The sequence below is a fragment of the Lissotriton helveticus genome, chromosome 1_1, assembly GCF_964261635.1.
Source record: "Lissotriton helveticus chromosome 1_1, aLisHel1.1, whole genome shotgun sequence".
NCBI lineage: Eukaryota > Metazoa > Chordata > Amphibia > Caudata > Salamandridae > Lissotriton > Lissotriton helveticus.
In genome coordinates, this window is record NC_136057.1 from 1364577507 (window position 1) to 1364602470 (window position 24964).

At 49.5% G+C, this 24964-nt stretch overlaps 1 protein-coding gene across 1 annotated transcript in view; it reads left to right on the forward strand.

Moving 5' to 3' along the window:
• Positions 1-657: 657 nt before the first annotated feature.
• PDGFB (platelet derived growth factor subunit B) overlaps positions 658-24964 on the forward strand; it is a 42007-nt gene continuing 17700 nt past the window's right edge. The window contains exons 1-2 of the mRNA XM_078683494.1: positions 658-2415; positions 23646-23742. Of these exons, the coding sequence (XP_078539620.1) occupies positions 2359-2415; positions 23646-23742 (154 nt within the window). The 5' untranslated portion in view covers positions 658-2358. The remainder of the gene's footprint in view (positions 2416-23645; positions 23743-24964) is intronic.

A 24964-nucleotide genomic window follows, 5' to 3' on the forward strand; every position in this document is an offset into this window, starting at 1 on the left:
AGGGCGGGTCTGTCCCTCAGGTTTTAGCGAGCTTTGTGTCTGTGCACTGTAACCCCCTAGAGTATATCCATTCGTATCCCTTCCCTATGTATATAGAGATAACTCTAATCACTAGTATATGCAGTAGACCTTGTACTCTCTACCATTCCTATGTGACTCTTAGAGTATATCCATTTGTATCTCATCCTTGAGTGACTTTACTACTTGTACATTTGCAATTTTTCTTTGTTTGTATATTCTCCTTGTGTGACTTTACATCTTGTACATTTGCAATTTTTTTCTGTAACGCATGTAATCCTAAATCCTTATGTTTTGCAAATGGTTCTTATGTAAAGCGCTCTGACACCTTCGGGTAAAGTTCGCGCTATATAAAATCGCATTAAATAAATAAATAAATGAATCACTTCATGTTTTTCTTGTATCTGAGTCCAATAATCAGAGCTTTCCTCGCACATGCAAGTGCACAGCCTGAGCCCTAGGAGTTCGCTTTTCGCTGGGGGTGGGGGCGGGGGGCAGATCCCGTCCGGCGCCGCCCCCTGCCGCCTCCCACCCCCTCCAGTCATATAAGTACAGTCTGCCCGGGCGCCTGACACACCCAGCGCCGGCTCCCTCCCTTCCCTGCAGTGCCGACATTCCCTGGAACTGGGGGAGGGCTCAGGAGCCAGTGCAAGACAAGCGCCCGGGGAGACACACTGCAGACACACACACGCAGATAGTGTGCAACTAGAGAGAGAGGGCAGCCCTGCACCTGCGGCAGCGACGCACCTGGAGAGAGAGAGAGGGGTCGCGCGACCACACTGACAATCCGCGGTGCACCTGGAGAGCGGGCAGCCCCGCACCTGGGGGGAGAGAGGGGTCGCGCGACCACGCACCTGTGTCAGTCCGCGCCGCTCCTGGAGAGACAGAGGGTCGCGCGAGCACACACCTGTGCCACTTCACTGACAATCCCCGGTGCACCTGTGTCAGTTCGCGCCGCTCCTGGAGAGAGCGGGGTCGCGCGAGCACACACCTGTGCCACTTCACTGCGGCACCCACACTCCTCGGTGCACCTGGAGAGCGGGCAGCCCCACCCCTGCTGGAGAGAGGGCCGACGGTGACAACTGGTTGGCATAGGTCCGTCCTGCAAGGCTGGCTGGTGCCACCGGCCGCTGGCTGCGTTTACCCACAGGAGCAACAACAGCTGCCGAGGTTTAGATATCAGCAAAGAGCGCCCGCTACTGCCCGTGCCAACCCGCAGGCCGAGCAGCCGGCGAGAACTAACTCCATTGTTTGCGTGCGATATCGACCTGGTGCCAGCTGGTGCCCGCGCCAAGAGCGGTGCCCGAGGAGAACTCAGGTTAACAATATCAAACAGGAAGCCCATTGAAGTCGACCTCAAAGTATTAAAAATACACCAATCGGAGAGGAGACGGGCCCGGTTAGCATCAAGCTATCATAGTCGATCCACTATATCAACTGAACACAATATCACCAAAGAAACAGTTTCAAAGTAAAGAAGACAATAAAAAAGAAGAAAGTTATCAAAGTGTCTGAGGTAAAAACAAATGTACTGAGACAATATCAACAATTGTGGAAGAGAAATCAAAGGTGAACATAGCTGAGGCCTCCACAATCTCGAATTGCATCAAAGACGATAGGGCGTACAAAATGTATTGAAGACCATATCTAGGACAAGACCGTTGAAGAAACTTCTCGAAGACGGTTTCAAAGTCCCAAACTAGGGATGATGATATTGAAGACCTAATTCATCGAAAATAACCTCAAAGTGCGCGAAAGAGGAGACAGTTCCACGGACTGCACTGGGGATGAGGATTTTTTTTTCTGGAAATGATGCCTAGGAGAGATAGAATTGTCCTAAAAAACTTGTAGACGTTTTAGACATTTCATCATCCTAGAAGTGCTCGCCTTTTGGAAGGTTCTGCCCGGTTGAGCTCCTTTAGATGGACCGGTGGCAGAAGATGTGGTTGGGTGCCACCTTCACTGTAAGAGAGGTGCTGAGACCCACCTGGATGCTCCATGCCACATGGTGGAGTCAAAAGAGTTGCCAGTAGCGGATTTGAATTAGTTGGCTTTGGAGGAGACATAAAAGGTACCATTAGCGGAGACACCGGTGCTGCCAATTGTGAAATCACTGGAGTTGCCTAGAGCAGAGTCAATGGTGTTGCCAACAATGCAGTCGATGGTGGTTCCAACAGAGCAGTAAAAGGACGTGCCACTAGCAGAACTGCGGTAAAGTCGCGTGCCCGCTTGGAACAAAGGGCCTTTGCTTCGTCCAGGGGCTCTAGACGGGACCCATTGTAGCCGGGCTGTACTTTTAACTCTCTTAAATGCCCCAAAAACACTGGGCCTGGAGTCAGCATGATTTGGAGGTACCTGCTGCTCTCGCTGTGGTACCTGCGCCTCTCTGATGCACAGGTAAGTCGTCCAGTTTAACCGCCATTATTCACTGTGTTCCATAGGCAGGGCCACTGGAATTTTGCTGCAGGAGAGGGTCAAATTATGTTACAGGGTTGCGTACATCATGCGGCAAGAAAAGGCAAATTATGTGGCATAATGCTGCACACTTTGGAATAGTATTACTTCATTTTTTGTCAATTTGAAATTTGGAAACACTGTTGCACTCCATTACTGCCAATTCAACACCCAAATTTAGCAATAGGCTTTGTAAAAGCCCTTCCACCATGCAGCAACACGTGTTGACGTATTTTAGTAACTTTGAACCGTTTGAGCTAGAAACACCTTTTTTTGTTAAAATTTGCAAATTATGCAGCGGATAATGGATGATGTGGCAAATGCGTCAAATGTATATTTATGCGAAAATCGCCACACAATTGCATAGTTCCAGTGGCCCTGTCCACAGGCAACATGACTACGGCCTCTAAGGAGCAAGAAGAAGTATTTGTTTTGCTTCCAATAAATACCTATATTGCTTCAAAGCCTGTACATACATGTGGGCTAAGCACTATGTGAAAGCTCTAAAAATAGAACTTGGCTGTCTGCAGAGTTTACAGTAACAGGGCTATGGGTGGACGGGAGCTCCCTGCAGAGCTTAGAGTAACATAAGTCATACAGAGTCAAGATGGGGTTCAAGTCAGAGTTTATAGCGACACTAGTCATAAACACATCGAGGTGAGAAGGAACTTCCTCTAGCATGGGCTCAGGGGTAAGAGAATCTCTGAGTGCATTTTACTGTGTCATACAGTGCCGGGGTGGGCGGGAGCTCCCGGCAGAGCTTACAGTGATACAAGTCATATGCAGAAAGATGAAGCTCAGGTCAGAGTTTGTAGTGGCAGCGCTATGAAGACAGGGAGCAAAAGAGTGTCCCTGTGGCGCAGGTGGGTTGCACCTTGCGTGGGAGGCTCTGCATAGGAGATGCGAGCCGGAAGGCCCCTTAGTGCTGGGGGATTAGAATCTTGCTTGAAGGTCAATATTAAAAGTGTGTTGTGAATTGCTAATTATGCATGTGAATTTCCTTGTCATGTTTATGAGATGTGTTTATTAAACATGGCCGTTTTACACCCACGCAAATCTCTGTGGATGATTTACCTGTGGGTTTCTGGGTACCTTGGGGGGGGCGGGGACTATGCTGGGGGATCCGAGTCCTTTCCCGTAGAGTGCACAGTAACACAAGCCATACATAGGTGAGATGGAGTTTATAGTGACACAAGTCATGAAGGAATGGGGGGTGAGAGGGAGCTCTCTCAGGCAAGGGCCCAGGGGTAAGAGGATCTCTGGGTAGATCTTAAAGTGCCACTATGGCAGGCGAGAGAGTGCTCCCTGCAGAGCTCACAGTAACACAAGTCATACAGAGACAGGTGGAGCTCAATCCAGAGTTTATAGTGACACGTCATAAGGGCATAGAGGCGAGAAGGAGCTCCCTCAGGCCCAGGGGTAAGAGGATCTCTGAGTGGAGGTTACGGTGTCATACATCCGTGCTCTCGACGGGAGGCCACTGCGGCTTGCACCACACTTCGCCTTTGCCAGCTGCCAATGACAGTGCCAACACAACTACTAACCATCACGCTCATACAAGTGTAACAATTCATACTTTGCTAGGCCCCCAAAGCTATAAGAATGGCTTGGGAGGCAGCTATTAATCATTGTAAATGTAAATTGAACTAATAAACACCTGTTGTGTTCATACCTGAATTAGCCAAACAGTCTCTCTATGTGGCAGACTGCTGGTAATTACGTGCCGGTGCCAAGCACCGGAAACAACCGGCTTAAATTAAGCACTGCATACAGCGCCAAGAAAAAGAGGGAGCTCCATGCAGAGATTTCCCTGAGAGGTACAGGCCGAGGGGTGAGAGGACTCTAGTCATACAGGGAAAGTGGTGAAAGAGAGCACAAAGCTGGGCTCACAGTAATACAAGTAACACAGGGCCAGGGTTAGAATGAGGGCCATGCAGAAATGAAAGCAGCCTATGTTGCCCAAGCCAAGGTGTGAGAGAAAGTATTAACCCATTGAGCTGCCTCGCTATAATTCCACTCTTTGGACCACTGCCTCCTCAAGGATTTCAAATGAAGGAGCAGTAACCCCTTGTACAGTGCTAGCAGGATTAACAGATATGAAGCAGATTACACAGAGATTTACAAAGAAGGCACATTATCTCGCTGAGCAATCTAACCTTTTGACTGGGAATAAGTCCTCTTACATCTCCCTGAGGAATGTCTCAAGTGCCTGAAAGTGGAGAGACAGGCACGCAGAGGCCAAAAGGGGCGCTTGACTTCAGACTGCACTTATAGCATTTAGTGGCACACAGGTAGGAGAATTGTCCACCACTGAAATGTGGTAGATTGAGACTGGCCGAAGTCAGCAAAGAGGCGTGAGAATCAATGGTCACTTCATAGCGGGAGGCCTGCCCGTGGCCGGGCCTCAGCTCTCCTGCGGTCCAAGGTCCATGGGGAACTTCCTGGTGGAATGTCCTGTTCATTTTAGGAAGTCTATGCTCTTCTGAAGGTATCCAGGTCCTTGGGGCCCTTCTAGGGAATGTCCTCCCTGTTGGCTGGGGTCTCTGCTGTCCAGGTTATCAAAATCCATAGCCACTTCCTGGTGGAATGCATCTGCAACACAAGGGGGCTCCTCGTTCACGGGGGTTCTCAGAATTCATGGTGGAATGCCCTCTCTCTGTAAAAGTGGCTTTTCCTGATTCATTTTATTTTATTTATTTATTGAGTTTTATATAGCGCTGGCTAGACCCAGAGGTATCAGGGCGCTTTACATGAGGAAGGAACATTGTTTCGGAATATGGTTACAAAGTTACATCAGTTACTGGAGCTTAGTTACAGGAATTACATGAGTACAAAAGCATAGCATAAACAGGAGGAAAAAATAGACAATGGAGAGAAGAATAGGGGAGGTAGAGAAGAATAATGGAGGGAAGTGGAGTGGGGGGTATAGGAGGCACAGCGGGGAGATGAGGAAAAACAGTGTCGGATGTCCGGCTGGGTAGGTGCCGGCCGAGGGGTGAACCAGAGCCAAACTCCTCTATAGCTGCGTGGGACAGCTCCACCGGTCATCGGCCAAAGGTTGCTCAGGCACCGCAGTACAGTCAGAAAGGTTATAGTTTCCGCCTAGGGGGCATAATCCAGAAAGTTTCAATGAGCACGCCAGTCATGGTGTACGGTGCTGTGATTCCAGGGGTAATAACCCAGGCCTCCGCTGTGTGAGACTCCCTTGCCGCTGTGGACTCTCTCAGAGTGGTCTCTGAGACTCCAGGGCATAAATGCTGGATCCCTCCCCAATAAGGGGAGGAGGAGTGCTTTGGAAAGGGGCCCACTCATGAGAGGAAGGGGCACATTCTGGTGGAATGTTCTTCCTCTGGAATTCGGGGCTTGTACAGAACTCAAGATACTAGCTTCCCCAGAGTCATTGGAATAAAATCTTGCAGCTCTCAGAGAGGTGAATGCTTTGTTCATTTACAGACCTAGTCTGAAATGATGATCACAGCAATATCAATATATATGACAAAGTGCCCATGACTGCGCGCCATAAGGATACAGAGTACCCTCCACAGGATGCCATAAGTATTTGGAGTACCCCTCTATTACATTATTATGATTCTAGGCAGGAAACTGGTATCAGAAGTGGAAAAATGTTCAAACCAGCCCAGATTGCAGGATGCTGCAACTAGAATGGGACCATGGTAGGGCCATGGCAGCCAACCCTGCTCTGAAAGCAGCCCCCTTGCCCATTGCCTTCTGGGGGAAAAAAGCCATAGTGGTAGAATGACGAGTCCAGCCCTGGGTATGGCATGTCACTGACATGCTCAGCAAGCCCAAAGAATAACATTTGGTGGAAGACTGAGTTACTCAAAATCCAGCCACACTGATTTGTGACTTGCTATACCTTTAACAAAGAATGGCAGGGGGTACTTTATCCTGTATAATACATGATCATGTCATTGCTCGTCAGTTTCATTACAATGCTTGGTCTCTTGCTCCCTGTGAGGCAAGAGACATTTTAATTGCAGGCATGCAGAAAAAATAAAAAGCAATACACAGCCTGGAAATGTGTTAAAAACGTATTCATTTCACACAGTGGAGTATCAGTCATTGGTATGCCTGTGTTAGGATTCAGAGGGTATGCTTGTCGGTAGACTGATTCCTTCTGCTCACCACTGAATTCCAGCAGTACAAGAAATAAATACTCATATAAATGTCTCAATATCAACTGACAACTGTGAATTTTCAGGAAATATTTTTTTTGAACACCCATCATTAAAGTTCACGTGCAAGCTACAAATACAGCAATGCAGCAGTGTATTAATTCCATCATCTTCCTCAATCGACTAGGATTGAGGCAGACACACATACATACATACACACAAACACACCTCTGTGACAGATGTGTCAAATCACTAAGCACTCTCATTGGGATTGGAGCCTAAAGTCAAGGATGCCAGCAGCAGGTGAATTAACCCCCGAGCTATCTTACATGTGATCAGGAGATTACACCCAGATGTGTGCCGCCGGTGCAAAAACCCACTGTACTATCTTACTGCGATGGGAATCTGTAGCCAGGAATGTTCCTGATAACTCGACAGAATGTGCCTGAAAAGACTGAGATATCGAAATACAACATGAACCTTTAACCTACAGGTTACACAAGATATCCTGCAGCAGGTGTTCGTATTCATGTATCACAGGTTAGCGTATGGCTAGGGGCTTTTGTATCTCCCGACAGCTCCAAGGAGCGTGTGCCATCACCAGCTGATGCCACAAGATGCCCCGAGGGATGTGGAAAAATGTTATTTCAGAACAAACAACTTCCCTTCCCTCTGTGGGTCTTGCGCCTGCGGTGTGGTGTGTTCAGGTCTACTGCCGGTACAAAAGCACAGAGCTTTCAAGTTTCTCATGTTAGCATTTCACCCAGCACAGGATTCCTCTTTGCATTCTGGGACTTGTAGTCCTGGTTTTATTTATTGGGATAAACAGGTGTACAAAGTCCAGAATGTAAGGGCAAAGGCCTGAGCTGGATGAGTTACTCACGCATGGAACTGGGAGATGTGAGAGCCCAGTTAGTGCTACAAACGCCCCCACCCCCCACAAATTGTTAGGAGAAAATGAACTTCACTCGTGACTCTTCATTATTATTGCACGTGATTCCTACTTTAACTCCCACTTATAACATCATTAGCCCGTGACGAAGTAACCGTCCCCATCTGTTCTCCTTCATATAAAATTCCAAGTGATTTCACAGTCATGTGACGTGAGATGACTGGCAAGCATCTGACCAGGCAAACAAATTCCCTGATAGGGCCCTTGGAAGTGTCTTTCAAGTAGGCCCACCCCCTTCACCCCTTGCATCCTCTTTGATCCTACTAAATCTCTCCAGATTTAGGGGGATTACACAGGTGCAGCTGGGAAACCTTGTTAGATCTCTCAGGAGCCGTTCCTGTCACGCTACATTAGCTTTACTCAGACCATGTTCACATTGCCTTCTCTACAGAGGGGCAGATGGGGTCTATGTCTCCGCCCTTTCGTCTTGGCCCACTTTGTGTTCCACCACCACAACTGTTGAACATGCCAGGGGGTTGAGACAGAAAAACAGACACTGTCAAACAGATGAATTTGGCCAACTACCTTTCACTTCATAAGCAGTGTTAATTGCTTAAAATGTTTACATTTTATTTTGTGTATATATATATATATATATATATATATATATATATATATATATATATATATATGTCTGTGTGTGTGAGAGAGTATGTGTGTGTGTGTGTGTACATGCACACACACAAAGTCAGATGAAATCTTTTAAGCAAACATGTACACATATATACATACACACATATATGTGCATATGTCTGTATGTGTGTATATGTGTATGTCTATGGTATTTCTGTAGCACACACATAGCCAAGAGGCAGCAGAGTTATGTACAGGCCCAACCCTTTGTAGGTGGATTCAACATTTTTGTTTATGGCTCAATGTATGCCCCTCGTAAAATTCCCTTCTAGAAACGCCATTGCTTGTCCAATAACAATTAGATTTAATAAAAGTCTGTCTAAATCAGAAGTGGTGTTAGGATCCTTTCCAAGTAGGTACAAGATCAAGTGTGTGACAAACCAACATATAATTGGTATTAAATGCAAAAAAGCGGGTCAGAAATCCCCGTCCATGTGACTTGCTAAAGCCGTTTAAGGTAGCAATTCAGACACTACTTCAGATTTAGACAGACTCTATTGTGTCCTGATCAGGTCCTTTGACAGACACCACCTTGGGCTGAAACGTCAGCATCACGGCAACTGAACTGCGTATTATTATCACATACACATAGCTAAAGAGAAGCGGAATTGGCAATTTTAAGCTATTGAGGCCTAGGGTTTTACCAACTGAATCTGTACCATCTATAAATATTTGTTTGCATGTGTCACAGAGCATGCTCCGTCTACCCTATTTAAAGGATTGTTCACTCACAGTAGGACACTGGATGTAAATTTCAATCATTTGAGGTTATGCAGCAAAATTGGGTCCCCTTGCATTTTTGTGACCTTTAATGCAGTGCTATGAATTCTTTTGATAATAAGCTTAAAGCCTAAAGATCTAATTCTTTGATGCACTTCCCACATATGGGTATCACAGAATCATTCGCTCTAGTTATTACCCACTTCCTGTTGGATTTAAGGGTCAGTCACTGTGTTCACTACTTGACGTTTTCGTGGACATTTTAGGGGATGTTCTGAGTTCTACAGAATGCTCAGAGAACTCTGAAGTGTTTGCCATCCTTCTATATTCCCTCTGGCCCTATTTCACCCTTCTCGCTATATATAAATACACACAAATGCACCTAAACAATATTTGCCTACCCACGGCCGCTCCCTCACTCTATATATACTCGCATGCATCTGTGTGCCAAGGATTCCCTATACATAGACAGATCCTCTGTCTGTCTCCTGGGAGATTAGACATATTCATATCTCGCTCCCTGAGTCACCCGACTGGTGGTTAGTCAGTTCCCTGAGGTCACAAAGAGTGTCAGAACCTGGGTTAGACCCAAGTTAAAGCATCCTGCTCCAGACACAACATGAGACAGGGAAGCCTGTAGAATTCGCCACGGTCTATAAGACAGTGCCGGATGTTTCAAGGAAGAGAGCTGGTAAAATCTGTGTTCAGTTAGGGATATCTCTGATGCCCAGTCCGTAGATAGGTGTAAAGTTGGTAATACTTCCCTGATGTCTGAAGCCTGAGCCTGTACCGTGAGTGTAACCTGTGGGATATTGTTTCTGTGTGAAGTCTAAGTCTGTAATATCTGTGTAACCTGAGGCGTAGCTCAGCTGTCTGACACATGAACCATAGAGAGTTCTGTATCCTAAGGGACAGCCATGTTCTCAGAAACCTGAGCCTGTAAGGTCTGTGTATTCTGTAGCATGAGGGATGGCTCTGCTGTCTGAAGCCTGACAATGTGACAGTGAGAGCTGTGTTCCTGGAGGAATACATTTGGTCTCCGAGAACCCTCCTATCAACCCTCCTATCCACCAACCACCATCTTTGCGTTTTTCCCTCTCCCCTCAGTTCATATTTTGAACCCGTTTGTCCTCTAACATAAGACATGTGTAAGTTCCTGTTTGCTACGGTCAGATCCCAGAAACAACATCTGCCAAAATCCCCACACCTAGTTTATCAGGCAAGCTAACTTCATGTGGTTGCCTCCGAGCCCACCACACACTCATTCCAATATGCGAACGTCCCTAATACCATAAATTCACATGCCAGCCTAACACAATGCTTTTATTTCCCCCGCTCATAACCATATGCCACCCACGAGCAGAAAAAAAACACTGCCCAGCATGTCATCAGTGTTCGATGATTCTGCGGTTCACCACCAGTTGACACAAACACAGCTCGGCCTTATACCATTGTTTCCACATGTTAAAGCACTCATCCTCACATGTTAAAGCACCCATCACTTCCATTGAAAGAACAAACATAGCTGTGGCCTCACTGTCATCCACAAGTCCCCATGACCTCAAAATCTCTAGGAACACTCAAACCTCACCATCGCACAGCCCCTAACTGACAACTCCCCAGTTCTTGCCTCTCAGACAGGCTGAATGCGGCCTGATCTACAGACACCCCAGGAAACCGCAACCAATTGAAAGAGGTATTAACAGTCCTCCTCACCAGATGATCCTTCAATCACACCAACACCATCACCCCTGGGAGCTTCAACTTACCAGGAAAAACTTCTACACCAAAAAACTGAAAACTGTACTTTTCAACCTACTGGGCATCATCAACTAAGTCACGTTGCGAGCAACGCTCCGGATGTATTCTTTACCTCCAGGCCCTCCCTCAAATGCCACCTCCCTGCACAACTCATTTGATTCACCATGCATTTCACATGACCACCCGTTTGGGCCACCCACAACTAGCCAAGTAGAAGTAACCCCACATCAGGGTTTTCCCCACCAACGCAAGCCTTGCTCACTCTATTTACCACCACGCGGCCCACAGCCAATGTAAACACACTCCTGAGCTCTATCAACAATGACTCTCCTGGAGCACGCGCTGTGTCTGCAAACAAGAAATGGTGCAAAACCCTATCCCAGGACAGTCTCATGTCAAATCGCAGACATGCCTTATCATACCTGTAGTTGGGAAACAGCTGAACACCTTGCTAGCTGAATTCTACATTGAGGGCTTCACCCCTCACCCCTGGGGGAAGTAAGATCCCTCGGTTTCTGGATTGATTTTGTTTATCTAAGAACTCATACATTTAGCACACCCTAAAGTCAGTGTGGTACCTCTCCCTTGAATAAAAAAGATAAAACCTATTTTACAACCAGCTGATTTATGTTGGTGGTTCAAGCACTGGAGATCTGATGCATTGACTTTGGCAAAGCCACAGTCATGGGTCTCCATAAACCCTCTTAGCCACATCTCAAAGCTTTGACGGATTTTGTCACCAGACTCCTACCAAGGACAAAACCGTTTAATCTCATCACCCCTGCACTAAGACATCTTCGATGGCTTCCTCTTGAAGTCATAATTAAATAGTTAGCTTTTAAAATAAAAAAATTAAAAAATCTTACATTTTCATTTTCAGGACATGGTCTTACAGAAAGATATCCTAAAATACATGCATAAACATACTTAGACACAACTCATTACATTAACATCAATTTAAGTTAAAATAAGCCCCTTTCAACTGAACCAATAAAATCCTGTATGTCTCATTAACAGAGAGTATAGTGTTTTTGAAGTGCATTATGTAAAGTGCATCACAGATCGATCAAAAACTATCAAATTCGATATGTTAGGCTGGGATTATAAAATATATATATATTAACATCTACGGACTCATTGCAATTTGTACCGTTTTAAAAAGAGCAGTACTAGACAATTCGCCTTCAGCGATCTAAATAGACCATGTATCAGCCACTAAAAGAGATGAATCATACATAAATTGTGCAACAATACATTTCAACAGACATCATTGTACCTACGTACAAGAGTGCTGTTGTGTCATCTTAATATGCAAATACGTGGGTAGTCCTTTCAAAACACTCCATCTTTAACTCTTCTCCGGAACTGCCAAAATCTCAGAAGTAAAGAAATACTAACCGTTGAAACTACGACATTCAAATCACATTTGACTTCGACCTGGTGGGTCTGAAGGGTGGTTTCTTCCCTTTAAACCTCATTACCCGAAGACCACAGGTTTCAAAAAGAGCTTTTTTCATGAATTTACTAAAAAAAGTCCCTTATTCAGCTGTTGTCTGGTTCTGTAACCATGTCCTTATTGCCTTAGTTCCTTGTCTACCTCTCTTCCTCACCTGTCCCATCTTCCTCTCTTTCAGAGGCCTTTCGCACTTCTTCTATACAAAAACAGGGTACCTTCTCCTGGGTTCACTAAAACATAAATAGTATTTTTGTACCATTCATGAGGGCGTTAATGACGACGCAGGGGGTTACAATGTTTCACCAGTTACCAAATTTACACCTTTGTGCCTAATAGTATCAACAATGACATGAAACAGTAATATTTATAAAAACATTGATCAATCATTTATTGCAAAAAAGGTTAAAAATTAGTTAAAAATAAATGGTAGCATGTACAGGGTAAATGCACAATTTATAAAGATTTTTAAACAAAAACATACATCATCCTTACAAAGTTGCTAATATAGCAATGTGTTACGCAAACATTACAACATCATCTTTACAATTAAAATTAAAAGAAATTTATCATAGGAACGAAAATTGTCACTTCTTCCACAATATCCTACCGTAGCCAAACCACCACTTAGCTTTTCTCCCTTCCCTCTATAAAGTTACGAGCTTTGTCTGAATTTTGCAAGCATGAGGTTCAGTCTTTGAGCTTATATATTTTTCTAAAGTTTTCATATGTTCTCTCATGCTACTCCAGTGGTGTAAGACAAAATGGTGGGGCACCCCTTCAGAATGTTAAGAGAGGTCCCCGAGGTTCTCATATCTCACATATATCCATTGGCCTTGAGCTGAATGAGGACCCCTTGGAATGTTGGACATCCCCCTGACAAGCTGGGCCCCCCTTGCACCACAGGCGAAGCAGGGGCCCTTGTTATGCCGCTGAGCTACTCATTTTGTGGCTATATTCAGGGCACACATCCTAAAAAGAAGCAGGGGGACTAACCAAGTTAGGCAGTATGCAAGTGACATCATGACGCATGATATCTCGGCACATGACATCACGTGGCATCACAGGAAGTGACATCACAGGTTGTGGAATCACAACCCATGACCTCACAGGAAATGACATCACAAGAAGTGACATCAGATCTTAACACCTCAGACATATGTTAAGCAGTTCTATCACAAGTATATTTGAGCACATTACGAGATTAGGCCCCGGATCCCCCAGCATGCTCCACACCCGCCTACCCACCGAAACAAGCACTTGGGAACAGGTGGGTTTAAAAAGGCCATGTTTAATTACACTTCATAAACATGACATGTAAATCGTTTATACATTTCTCAAATTATGAGCAACATCCCTCCTTTATTATCAACTCTTCTTCATCAACTTTATTATACGTTTCAACTTGTATTTATTTTGCTCATAACTTCATGCTTCTCACAGCACCAAGGGGCCTTCAGGTTCGCATCCCCCAAGTAAAGATGCCCGCGCCAGGTGCAACCCACCTGCGCCCCCCGAGCGATGGGCCCCAGCCCTCGGGTCCTTGTCCGCCATTTCCAGGGCCCCACCTCTCATCCACCACGCTGCTAGGAGGCTCGTACCTGACGCCCTTGCCTCCCCAGCCGGTGGTCTCCATCCCCCTGCGGAGAGCTTACCCTCTCTCCCCTCAGTGCTGGCGTAGGGAGTGCGCAAGGCGGACTCCACTCCATTTTTCCAGTCTATCAGTGTTCAAATGTCTCTTTTCCGCAACGCACCCTCCAAATCACTGCCTCAAGGGACGGGTGGGTGGGAGATTAAAGTTAGCTGACTAACGGACAGGGAGTGGGCGATCAGGTCCGGCGCAGGCGGGGAAAGAGGCCGAGTTGACCGTGACCCAGACCTAAATAGGTCATGGCCTCTGCCCCACGCCCCCACCGGACGTGCGTCACCCGCCCCCTGACCCGGAAGTACTTCCCAGGATGGCTGCCCATAGGGCAGCCTCCTGGGACCTAAGACCAATAGCGGCGCGGTGTGGGCCGGGGGGCCGGGCCCTAAAGGCGGGCTCGTCTAGCCTCGCCCTTGGTATAGGCCCCGGATCCCCCAGCATGCTCCACACCCGCCTACCCACCGAAACAAGCACTTGGGAACAGGTGGGTTTAAAAAGGCCATGTTTAATTACACTTCATAAACATGACATGTAAATCGTTTATACATTTCTCAAATTATGAGCAACATCCCTCCTTTATTATCAACTCTTCTTCATCAACTTTATTATACGTTTCAACTTGTATTTATTTTGCTCATAACTTCTTGCTTCTCACAGCACCAAGGGGCCTTCAGGTTCGCATCCCCCAAGTAAAGATGCCCGCGCCAGGTGCAACCCACCTGCGCCCCCCGAGCGATGGGCCCCAGCCCTCGGGTCCTTGTCCGCCATTTCCAGGGCCCCACCTCTCATCCACCACGCTGCTAGGAGGTTCGTACCTGACGCCCTTGCCTCCCCAGCCGGTGGTCTCCATCCCCCTGCGGAGAGCTTACCCTCTCTCCCCTCAGTGCTGGCGTAGGGAGTGCGCAAGGCGGACTCCACTCCATTTTTCCAGTCTATCAGTGTTCAAATGTCTCTTTTCCGCCACAAGGGAGACTAGGGCCCTCAGGTCCGTCGCCCTTCCCCCCTGCCGCCAAGTTCAGCACAAATGACCAAATGCCTTGAATCCAAGCATCCATACCAATGTCCGACAAATGCACCCCATCCTGGTGAAACATTTCAGATCCCGAGATCATCCTGTGCGGGAGATGTAGCAAGCGGCCCTTTCCTGAGCACATCTTTGCCAATTCTCCGTTGAGACGCCTCACAGACACATTCACCGGGTACGGCCGGATCCCATTGCCCCACCATCGTCGCGGGATCATGCATGACCATGCTATCCTGGCATGGGGGAAGGTTCGCCCCAGCCAAGCAAATTCTGTAAGTAGTGCCTCATTGACTGCGAGGCGGCCCCTGTCCACCATGTCGTTGCCGCCCAAGTGGATGATGACCAATGCGGGAGACTGCCTCTCGCGCCCCTTGATGTCTTCCACCAGCCGCCGCAGGTGCCGAATCCGCATTCCTCCCACACCATGCCACAAAAACTCCGTCCCTTCCAGCCCGGGTGGCTTCCGCACTCGCCGTTGCCGCAGTCGCACCGCTGCCCGTCGAACGAACGAGTGTCCCAATACCCACACCACCTTCCCTGGCATACTAGTAATCGGAGAGGAAATAGAAAAGTCAAACATGGGCATGGCAATACACGACGTCATAGCAATTCGGGCCTTACATATCGTTTAAAGCAGTCGGACGACCAACGGCCCACCTTCTTCACAGCCTTGGAAGAAAACCCTGCCCCTGCCGCCAATGTGGCAGCGCCTATCCTGAATGAATGGGACGAATAACCAGAATCCCCGAGGCCCAGGTCACCCAGAGCCACCCGAAGTACAGCCTTGAATTGGTATTGCGAGACACACTCACCCCCCTCATGAATGAACAAGGCCTGACTCTTCTCCCCAGGGCGGATGGCCAGGTATGCCTGCATACAGGCTACCGGGCACACAGGCGCTTCTGGCGCTGGGCACAACTGGATCCAGGCCCCTTTTCCCAGCTGGTCGGTCTTAGACTTTCTGAGGAATACCTCCATGGTCCCTGTTCTAAAATTGAGATCCCTGAACTGCAGCCCCCCATTATGATCATTGCGAGAGGACCCCACGATCTCCCCCAGACGAAACGCCCCATAAAAGGCTAACGAGAAGACTGCAGAGAATAAAGTGCTCTCAAAGGCAGAGGTGCACCGTCTAGGGAGGGCGTCTAGCATACTCTTCAAAGTCCCCACGTCCAAGGGCCGTCTACTGTCTCGCTTAGGGCCTTCCCTCCTAGCCCACCCAGTTAATGCTCTCTTGACTACATAAGACATCCCTGGATCATACAAGCCGGCCAATCTGGCAAAGAATCCCACAGAAGTGACGTGCGTTCTGGCATAAGAGAGTGACCTGCCCTGGTCACAGATGTGCTGAAGGAAGTGAAACATAGCTTGATCAGAATGCCAACATGAGAAACCCGCCTCTTGCACCAATGTCCTGTAATACAAAAAACTCTGCTGATACGTTTTCCGAGTGCGGTCACTCAATGAGGCACCTACCAGCCCCGCTAAAGCGGGGCTCCAATCTTCCACAGTGATGGTGGGAACACCGTCCTCTGATCCTCCGCTCCAGGATGGAACCTCCGAAATTCCTGCAGCTTGGAACGAGACAAAGCATCAGCAGCATGATTGTCGACCCCTGGAATGTGTGCTGCCTTAAACGTTAAATTCAACCTCAAACATGCCAACACCAACTGTTTCAACAATCTCAGCACATTCTTACACGTGGCCCCCTTTCGGTTAATGGCTTCAACCACAGACATGTTGTCTGACCAAAATATCACTGATCTGTTCCTGAAGTCCTCTGCCCAAACGGACACCGCCACCAGTATGGGGAACAACTCCAAAAAGGCTACATTTCTTGTCAAACCTGTTTTGTGCCACTCTTCCGGCCACTCCGCCCCACACCACTTAGGCCCGAGGATAGCCCCAAAGCCGACGCTGCCTGCCGCATCCGTGAATAATCCCAACTCTGAGTTGGACACCGGGACGGACGGCCAGACAACTGTGCCATTGAAATTCGCTAAGAAATCTCGCCATACTCTCAAATCTCCCTTCACCTCAGCCCGTAGGCGCACTCTGTGGTGCTTCTGAGTTAGGCCCACCATCGCCCTGGCAATAGATCTAGAAAAGGGGCGACCCATGGGGATGATCCTGAGGGCGAAGTTTAGCTGTCCAACCACGACCTGAAGCTGGTGCAAAGTCACCTTTGTACAAGCCAAGACCACATCAATGGCCTGGGAAAAGGCCTTCACTTTGTCGTGTGGTAACCTGCATTCCCCCGCCACCGTGTCAATTTCAATTCCCAGAAAAGTCATGCATGTATCGGGGCCCACTGTCTTGCCCGGGGCCAACGGAATATTAAACTCCCTGAACAAGGCCACCAGTTGGTCCAACGCCTGATTACAAGCTGTTGAGGCGGCTGGTCCCATGACCATGAAGTCATCCAAATAATGCACAACCTCCCTGCACCCTGTCTTATGCGAAAACAACCATTGGAGCATGCAACTAAAGGTCTCAAAATACTTGCATGAGACAGCACAACCCATGGGCATACACTTATCATAGTAAAACTGTTGGTTCAGTTGGAATCCCAACAGGTGATAATCCTCCGGGTGAACAGGCAACAGGCGAAAAGCGGATTCTATGTCTGTCTTGGCCATGATGGCGCCAGGCCCTAGTGACCTCACTTTATTCAAAGCTACGTCGAAGGACGAGTAAGATACTGAACACAAAGCTGGGTCGATAGCATCGTTCACAGACTCTCCCTTGGGGGCAGATAAGTTATGGATCATCCTGAATTGCCCCGGTTCCTTCTTCGGTACTACCCCCAGAGGTGAGCAGACAAAGCCTGGGAGCGGGGGGGGCCCCGAACGGGCCCGCTACACGCCCCACACTAAGCTCCTTCCTTACCTTCAACTCAACCACCGCAGGCATCGCCCTTGCAGATAAAAGGTTATTGCAAAACTGAACCGGGGGGACCCCAAGTGCTGGAATGCGAAACCCCTCTGAGAACCCCGAGTACAAGAGTTTGGCTGCTGACCGGTCTGGATACTGATTCAGCCAAAAAACCAGTTTCCCAATGTCCACCGGGGTGGGCAGCTTATGGCTGGGAGGGCTTAACCTCTTTGCCCCCCCCCCCTCCCCGTTCCTTGGATTTTTTAATGCACTTGAATTCGGGATGTGAGGGGTGCCCGCAAAAGGAGCATGCGTGCTTGAACTTGCACTTGTCCGGCGGCCAGGTGCACACCTTCCTGTTAAATTGCCAACATGTCCCCCGCTTCTCCCCAGGTCCCCCCTGGGATGTCCGAAAGGGCTGTCTATTGTTTTGCGACCCACATGCTTTGGCATTCACACTTTCTAACCATACATTGACCTCCACCTGGTCCCAACCCATGTCTGGGTCCTGCACCTTCTCCCATCTGAAATCCCTATCATAGTCCAGCCAGGCTGTCCCTCCATGCGTCGTGTGCGCCTTCAAAATCCTATGCATATAGTACACCAATGGCCCCGCCAACTCTGGCTTCTTCTCAATAACTACTGTTATAAACACCTGGAAACCAAAGAGCCAATTCGTGATAGATTCTTCCACCCTAGGTCTCCTATCCTTAGAGGAGTTATCCTTACCCTCCTTGTCCTTACTCTCCACTTCCATTCTCTTGGGCCTAATCAATGCAAATATATCCACGAATTCACCCTTCCAAATGTTTTCCTTCATTTCGGGAGATACGTGTGTAGCCAGGCGGCCTGGTTTAGACAAGACATATCCCTGGCCACCCCCCGCCAACGCTCCCCCACCGGGCTCCAGGCCCTTCATCTCAGGCTTACCTCCTGAAGTACTAGGGGCGCAAGCAGGGGCCGCCACCACTGATGGTGCCACAGGGGCGTTCAAAGACTGAGCCCTAGCCAACAGCGCCAATTGTTCCTTGATCTCGCCCAGGGGGCCCCCATCCCTATTCCCAGGGGCCCAAGGCGTGACTGCCGGTACCAAGGTCGGTGCCACGGCTATTGGAGGAGGAGGGGGCGCTGAACCCGGAGCTCGGGTGAGCGCCTTCAGGGCAGTTAAAATTTCCCCCAAAGCGCCACCAGTCCCAGCGCCCTCGAATTGGGGCAGGGCGGAAGGGCTGACCACCACTGGCGGGGGCACTGCCACCTTCTCAGGAAGCACCGGGGCAGATCCCAGCGCCGCTATTGCACCCAAGATTTCTTTCAAGATGCCATCTGTAGGCTTAGAGGCCGGGGGTATCGCCGGAGCACCTGGTGCCGCTGGGGGAACCACAGGCGCTTGTGGCGCAGGTAGAGGGGCCCCTGGCGCTAGTGGTGCAGGCGAAGGAGTTACAGGCGCTTGTGGCGCAGAAACAGGAATTACTGGAGCTAGAGGCGCCGCCAACGGAGTTACTGGCGCCTGGGGCGCAGGAAGAGGAGCTACTGGTGCAAGCGGCGCCAATGGGGGGGCAATCGTTACTACCGGTTCTAAAGGAACCCTCGGAGGGGGGGGCGGCCCCGAGCCCCCACCGCTCCCCTTCTTCTTCTGTGCGCGTTTGCCCCTAGGATTCTGTGCCCTCGGTTTCTTGGGCAGGGGAGGGAATGCTGCTTTGGGCGGGACCCCCTGCCTGCGTGGGCGCTCAGCAATGTTCGGGGGCTCCCCCTCCGGGTCGGAATTGGGCCCATCGGTCTCTCCTTCACTGCTCTCGTCGTCCCTGTTAAACTTTTGAAGGAGCAAGGCCAGTAACTGCGCAATCTCAGGGTCTTTGCCCTTGCGCTTATGGCTCTGCCCCCTGGATGCCATGGTATCTCTTCGTACCGCTAACTCCCCTCCGGTTCCCGCTAACCCCTCTCCCTCGCCCTTCGCCTACCCTGCCGCCAGGCAACGGCGCCGGAGCTCTGCTGCCCGTCTCTAGGCAGCTGCAGGCGAGCACGGGCCCGCACCACGCTCTCTGCCCTTAACACCTCACAAGGATGCAGAAGGAGGACGCGACAAACCAGTCCCGGACCCGCGCCCGCCCCCAGCCTCAGCTAACCCCGGCACCTCACCTGGCGACCCGGTCGGCGCTCTCTCCTCCGCCGCCCGTCGAGGTTCGTCAGCACTCCGTCTTTGTCCTTCTTCGAGGGTGAGACTATGGGGCGGGGAAGCTACTGGGCCACCTAAGTTTTTTAAAACTAAGATTAAAGTTAGCTGACTAACGGACAGGGAGTGGGCGATCAGGTCCGGCGCAGGCGGGGAAAGAGGCCGAGTTGACCGTGACCCAGACCTAAATAGGTCATGGCCTCTGCCCCACGCCCCCACCGGACGTGCGTCACCCGCCCCCTGACCCGGAAGTACTTCCCAGGATGGCTGCCCATAGGGCAGCCTCCTGGGACCTAAGACCAATAGCGGCGCGGTGTGGGCCGGGGGGCCGGGCCCTAAAGGCGGGCTCGTCTAGCCTCGCCCTTGGTATTAACAAGTGAGATTTTGCACCAGGGTTGTGCCAAAAGTGAAGCAACCCCGACACAAATCCTAGGCCTCAACTTATACATTTATATTTTTCAAAACTGCCACAAAGAAATTGACTGCAAGGAGAAATTTAACAGTAAATCTGTTCCGCTTAATTAGTTGCAAAGTCTGCATTTTAAAATATCTTATGGGGTTAAGGTACCTGCTGCAGAAATCTTTGCGTACCGGCAAATCTCAGGGAATAATAATAACTGCAAGATAACTCTGGAGGTTAACACATTTGTGTCAGAGTTGTATAAAGGGCTAAAGTGTTTCCTGCAAAGTAGCATAAAGGGCTAAAGTGTTTCCTGCAAAGCACATCGTGTAACATGCAGATGCCAGATTTGTATTTTGTGTATCTAGGTAAATGGGTTGCTGCTTTTAATACAAAGATCCTTTTGTTACTTGCAGTTCATAAATTGTAATCCTTCTAATATAGCAAGGCTAGCTATGAAAGGCATGTGACTGTTACACCTTGTAACCGGCACTATCTTACCTAACACATCCTGTACATTACACACATGATTTATTGTCAATGTATAATGTTTACGTGTAATGTAAAGTGCTGAATTGGGATGAGTTGTGCTATAAAGAGATAAAACAAATTAGTATTTAAATTGTTATTTGTACTGGGCAGATCTATACATTTGACATTCTCACAGTGCATGGATTTCTCTCAAATGCAGGGACTAAACAAAGTCAAAAGCATACCTCTCTTAAGTATCTGTGAATTGATAAGCTGTGTGCCTTTGTTTCCCCTTCATTGCCTTTAGGTGTGAGGCTCCAGTTAGCTCCCAGCCAGGTCACTGGAACAAAAGGAGGCCAGATGGCCTCTTAACTTCGGCCATTGTTTTGGGCCCAGCTGGAATTTAAAATAAGAGAGCCCCCTCCCTGCCTGCACCTTGCTGCATGGAAGGAAAGCAGAGGACATACAGGCCATGCTGAAAGTGTCCCCGTGTCTGAAACCTACACCAGAACGAATCAATTCAGCATTTTTTAGTGGGGCCAACTTCTTCCATTCCTATGAAAAGTGGGTGGACGGTGGACGCCGTCCACTCACGTGTACCCCCCGATGTGTGCCCTGGCTATGATGTAAAGGGTGTATGTATGTAGAAAAAAATACGTCCCTTCAAACTCAAAGTGCACCATATCCATCACGCTAAGGGGCTTCTAGCTCCTCACCGATCACCCTGGCTCTACACTGCTAAGCACCCTCCCCCCCCCACCACGACTATACACGACCGTAGACCATCCCCTCTCCCCATCAATGTATAGAGCTCTGTTGACCCCCAGATAGTTTTGTGCCAATAAACACATACCTACATTTTTGTATTCTTTGTACCCTGAGGGATAGCTTTGCTGTCTGGCCCTGAAAGAGATTTTCACCGGGTTCAGAGGAGAGCTGTCTGTATGTCAGCCTGTAAAATCTGTATGATCTGAATAGCGGCCTTGCTGGCTGAGCCTGTAGCCTCTGTGTAACCGGAGGGATAGCTCTGCTGCCTGGGGCTTGTGCCCTGGGGACCTTCCTCCCCTGCAGAGTAATTATGCTGCCTGACACCTTAAAGTGTAAGATCGGCACAACTTGAGGGATATCTCTGCTGTCTGAGAATTGAGCATAGAAGCTCTTTGCAATGTGATACAGGTGTATCTCTGCTGGTTGAGCCTGACAGATCTGTGATATATTAGGAGTAGCTCTGCAGTCTCGGCCCCTAGGATATGTGCCCCCCGAGGGATAGCTCTGCTGTCTGTACCTGTGAGTGTACATGTGACTGTGTAACTCTAGGCGATGCGAGGTCCCACAGGAATGCAGTACTTAGTTCTTTGTGGGGCCTGTGCTAACACCCCCCCTTCTTTCTGTGGCCCTCCTGTTACCTCCTCACCGCAGGAGAGGGCCAGTCCTGCCGAGCACAATGCCTGGCACCGTGCCCCCTGGATCGGTGCCCCGTGAAACCCTACCCTTCACATAGCTGCCTTGGACTGGCACCAAACTGGCTCCTCTGTCAGATTTGCCTCCGACAGGCATGTCAGCATGTGCAGAGTGAGTCGTAAGTCAGCCACAACTTGGCTTGTGAATGAGTATGTGGGTGTATGAGTATGGTGGCCCTTCATGGCATCGACCAGACACGCGGCAAGCTCTGCTACATTGAATTTCTCTTCGCCGTATATAAGCAGTGTCGCTATTCCACAGACAAAAATCGAGCCTACGTGAATGACTGCCCCAGGACTACAGGGTTTTCAGAATCACTGTATTACCTTGTATCGCCCCTCCCCCCCAAAAAGATAAAACACCCTACATTTATCTCAGCTGTGCTACTATTCCTTAGATGGATGACAAGCCTGACATGTAGCTGGCGTTTACCTGGTCCTGCTGGCCTGTCAGAGCCACCGGTATTTCCCAAATTCCCTACCGCCTACTCTGACTTAGCGCCAAGAGGCCTTAGGGTGAACGAATACTCTATAAAGTCCCGATAACATAACTCCTGCCATGCGCCACGAGTGCAGTTGATGGTTTTGTGGAGGGGCGTCTTTTTCCCGCCCACCACCCTAGAACGACGCGTGACTCTGTGGTAAATGATATTCGTGGCAACTGGGCCAGGGTGGCGGGGCTGGGCCAGTGTGCGGCTCCTGGTGGCACCGAATCTGCCCGTCAGTGACGGGGTAGGTCTGTGGTGACCTTGGTAGCGATGGGTGACCCTAGGGCGTCGTGGCTGCCTCTCATGCACAGATGCACCTGGTCAGATCGCACCTTTCTTAATTCCCCGGAAGACATTGCCCTCGCGGGGGAATACAACCGGGTGAACGCAATCTGAAGAAGGCAACTTCCCGCCAATTTGACTCTATCCCGCACATGTACATGTTGATTGTGGCCGCTTCATATTACTACTGGTGTGCAAGCAATAAGGGAGACCCGTTCTGTCAGCACATATTACACGCTTTTTTAGAAATGATACAAATAATAACTATTGTATGTGTTGTTATGAGAATTCCACCACTTTGGGGTTGTCCACAAAAATGCTTTCAATTGCTTGATCGCACAAACTATTGGCGGGTCGAAGTACCTTGCCTTGGCAGTGGTGGTTCTTACCAACTAAGGAAGGCAGAGGCAAGAAAGTATTGGGGTACGGTCCTACAGCTCTCTGGTGCAGGTAGCTCCATTCCTGGTGGGTGGGGGTGGGGTGTGGCTCCAAGCATCTGGGCCAGGTTGCTTCTTTCCTGGTTTTCAAGGTAGGGAGCGCAGAGCTGCTGGTCACCAGAGCAGGCTGGTCCAGTCGTGGTTTTTGAAGCTGAGAGACCACAGCTATTAGGTGAGGGTGGGCTCAGAGTGAAGACCCTTACTTCTAGTACTATTTTCACAAGTGTCAGTTCTTTCTAACCATGTTTGTTCTTTCTTTTACCTTAGAGTGACCCTGTTCCAGAGGAGGTCTTCTCCGTGCTGAGCGCCGCCTCCGTCCGGTCCTTCGCAGACCTCAGGACCCTTCTGCGCATAGACTCCGTAGGTAAATCCACTCACCGCCCCCCATTCCGCCTTCCAGGGGTTTATTTATTTATTTATTTATTTGAAAGGTTTTAGATAGCGCTCGCTAGACCCATGGGTATCAGAGCGCTTTACACGAGGAGAAGCAGTCCAAGAAGAAGACAGTTGTCCCTGGTAAAAATAAACAAGCAAGTACAATACAACAGTGAGTTGAAAACCCATTGCTTGGCTTCAGCTCCCAGACTACAGAAGGGCCCAAGGCCGAGAGGGGGAGAGGGCCTCCCTAGTGCTGGCTCACCTGGGACGGTGGGGTTGTAGACCACCCACAACCCACAACTCACAGCCATGAAAGGGGGAGCTCTGGGTGAAGGCTGGAGGGATTGTGGGAGGTCTCTATTCCCTCACTTATACACGAGGAGGGAAGGGTATGGGCTGTGGATCGAGGAGAGAGCTCTTCATAACCCCCCATCACCCTGGGATAAGCGAGTCAAGGAAGGGACTGTTAGAGTGTGTGTGGGCATGCTTGGGAGGGAGACTTTTCAGACCTGGCCCAGCCCCTACGAAAGGGGCTGGGCACAGAGGTGACTGAGAGGCATCTCAGGGGACCCTCCAGGTGTGACAGGAGAGCGCTGACTGTGGGTGGGGGAGGGAGCCTCCCAGATCCAACACCTCCCCCTCCCTCCGAGTGTGAAAGAGGCCGGCGGTTAATCAGGGTTGACTGGATGGATTAAAGTGTTGGGGGGGGGGGGTATAAAGACACCCCCAGTTGTGTGAGGCAGAGCGCGGTGTGTGGCAGGGCGGCGGGTGGAGGGGGTCAGTCAGGGGGCTCCCGCAGACCCCGCGGATAAGAGCGGGTGCAGGATGTACCCCTCACACACCTGGCTGCCCCCCAGGGTGTGTGGGTGGAGGCTGGGAGGGGGCCAAGGAATGCTTTGAACGGGAGCCAGAGAGGCCCAGGGAGGGAAAGGCAGGAGCCTCTCAGAAGCCAGGAGGGGGGGGGCGTAATGTACGGGTGGGGAGGAGGGGCGTGCACCGTGGAAGAGCTGAAATGCACTGGCTGGCTGGCCCACTCCACGGAACACATTGATGTTAAAAGAACATCTATTCTATCCACTACCACAGAACTTCTGTCCCTGAACACATACCCACAGCTCCAGCTCGACCCTCTATATGTATGTCATCTGTGTGATCACTTCCACGCGCGCGGCCTACCCTTCCGGGCCTATCACTGTACAAGTCCTCGA